The sequence below is a fragment of the Pyxicephalus adspersus genome, chromosome 7 (assembly GCF_032062135.1).
Source record: "Pyxicephalus adspersus chromosome 7, UCB_Pads_2.0, whole genome shotgun sequence".
Taxonomy (NCBI): Eukaryota; Metazoa; Chordata; class Amphibia; order Anura; family Pyxicephalidae; genus Pyxicephalus; species Pyxicephalus adspersus.
The window spans coordinates 79,643,465-79,645,989 of record NC_092864.1 but is presented as its reverse complement, the minus strand read 5'-3'; the positions used below and the strand labels follow the sequence as shown (position 1 = coordinate 79,645,989).

Here is a 2,525-nt window from a genome sequence, read left to right as displayed (position 1 = left end):
TGTGACAAAATTACGGGGTTAACCATCCTAGCCATTTTTTTTTGCCCGTACGAAGGTCGGGCATACCGGCTAGGTGGTTAAGAAAACTGTAAATGTTTTCTGAAGCCATAAGAAAGGTGACTAAAACCTGCATAATGTGATCCAATTCCATTCCTTCCCTCTATGAATTAAAAGGTTTTACTGGGACTAATTCCTTTTTAATGTACAGCGCTTTAATGTATGTTGGCGCTATATAAATCCTGTTTAATAATCACTGTATTTAGATTCCAAGGCCACACATTGGTGAATTTAACTACGGCAATGCAAAACTATCTACAATTGTATGTGTCTATGTACAAGTCACCGAAAAGACAAAACAAAAAAAAGCGGGGGCAAAAGTTTTAGAACTTGTGACCAATCACTTACAGATTGCATGGATTAGCATTTTGGAATCTCCGATGGATCACTTTATATCGTTTAGACTGGTTGGCCAATTATCAGGATTTATTTTTCAGCTTGATCTGCTCTGATCAGCTCTCACAAGATTTTAGTTGTAACACATGGAATGCAATGTCCGCCTTTTGATCTCCATTAGCAGTCCTAGTAGAGGCTTCTTTAATGGTTAAAGGAGTCCTGTGATGAAAGATACTTAAACTGCCATTGCTGGCCTCCTCGCTGGCATTGGTTCTTTATATTGTCATCATAGCAGGAACACAATGCAGATCTGACTTCAGTAATGATCCAAATCAGAAAACAATTGGACGAGACCAACAATGGCAGCTTTTAGATTTCCATTATAATAGTAAGGGCCAGTGTTTATTTCTGAAATTATGGCAATGCAAAAGCACCATAAAAACGACAAATGTGCCTGCAATAAAATGATCCCAGAAGCATCCTTAAACACAATATTTGCATATAGAAAGCTACATAGGATATAAATTGTGTTTGTGTGCATGAAACCCAGAGAAATATTGTGGAAGCATTGCTGTCACTGAGCTGCATGTAGCTTGTGCAGACATTGGGGCTGTGACGGTGCAAGCTACAACACAAGACCGGTCACCCTGTACAACAACAGCAGCGCTGCTCCTCATTACTAGAGCTACATACACACAATGGTTCACACCCGACAATCTGCTCCGATATCGGGCGTGAATCTGGAGTGTGTACAGCGTGCGTCGTTCATCGCCCGAACAACCGTCCTGGCAGATTCACGGACCGTGAACGACAAGAGATGGAGCAGAATGGTGATGTATGTACAGGACTCATTCATGCATCGTGCAGTCCTTAGTCGTTGGAAGGGATTGTGAAAGATTCTTTCCAACAACTATAATTGGAAGTGTGTACGCGGCTTAAGTCTGACAAAGTGCCATTCACAACACTACATGAACATAACACTGATATCCAGTCTCTGAAAGTATGTAGCATGGGAATGTAAGAAAAGGCAAATAATGGGCGGCACAGAATAATATTCCAGCAAGGGAAGCATTTTACTTTTCTAGGTGTGGATTCTCTTCGTGTATTTACCTTTTATGGAACAGATTTATTACAGGGAAATAAAAAAAGCTCTTCTGTTTCCTGCACTTGCCCTGGTGCCACCAGCAGTTCACAGCCACAAACAGAACCTGTGGGAAGTAAAATACAACACAGCAAATTATAACAGCCGGAAACAAGTCGGGAACCCTTTGAAATGATCAGGGTTCTTACATAAGTAGCTTCTAAAATGTGGCCTAAACTTTACTAATCAAGGTAACGCAATCTGCTAATAACACAAAATAATGTCTGCAATGACCACGCTGTTTAAGTATTCATAGTTTCAGTAAAACGGTTCATGAACCAACCATTGTATATAGAACCCCCCTCCCCCCACACACAGCCCTATTAAACATTTACAAAAGCTGCTTTTGCACAAGTATTGGGGGAATTAATAAATAAACCATTTTGGTTATTATGTCAATGTTTGGGTATTAGGCCTCCACAATGCACACAATGCCATTCAATGTTTTAGGTCAGTGCTCACCTGCCATAGTGCACACAAGAGACACGGGAAAGTTTCCACCAAGTTTGTGTTACACTTTTATTGCACAAACTTTATATATATCCCATTTGTAGACAATGGGGGACAATAAGCAATATGTAATAATGCAAATCAAACCTCTCATTTCACAAATGTTTTATTATATTTGTCTCTACCTAAGAACACCCAGGCCATAAAATGTAGAAGTGTATCAATAATGAATATATTTGTACAGGACGTGGCACAAGGTAACAATGACATTTTGTCTATATGTCCTATGTACACCCATCAAAGTACAGCTCTAGTCTTACTAATTACTTCATTATTCCAAATAAAACCTGAAAGCACATCTACATCTCAAACCAAATATGTAATAGCGGGGTGCAGCACCCGGGACGTTTAGTAACCACCCAGCTGTCTTCCTGAATAATTGGGTGACAATACGGGGGCAGCCAGGCGCCTGACATTCCACAATACGGGGGCAGCCAGGCGCCTGACATTCCACAATACGGGGGCAGCCAGGCGCCTGACA

General features: G+C 40.8%; 1 protein-coding gene across 1 annotated transcript in view; it reads right to left on the bottom strand.

Annotated features, from left to right (window-relative positions):
- Positions 1-2,525, bottom strand: part of TXNDC11 (thioredoxin domain containing 11) — a 35,812-nt gene that overhangs the window by 26,453 nt on the left and 6,834 nt on the right. Inside the window, exon 3 of the mRNA XM_072419041.1 lies at positions 1,504-1,601. Within this exon, the coding sequence (XP_072275142.1) occupies positions 1,504-1,601 (98 nt within the window). The remainder of the gene's footprint in view (positions 1-1,503; positions 1,602-2,525) is intronic.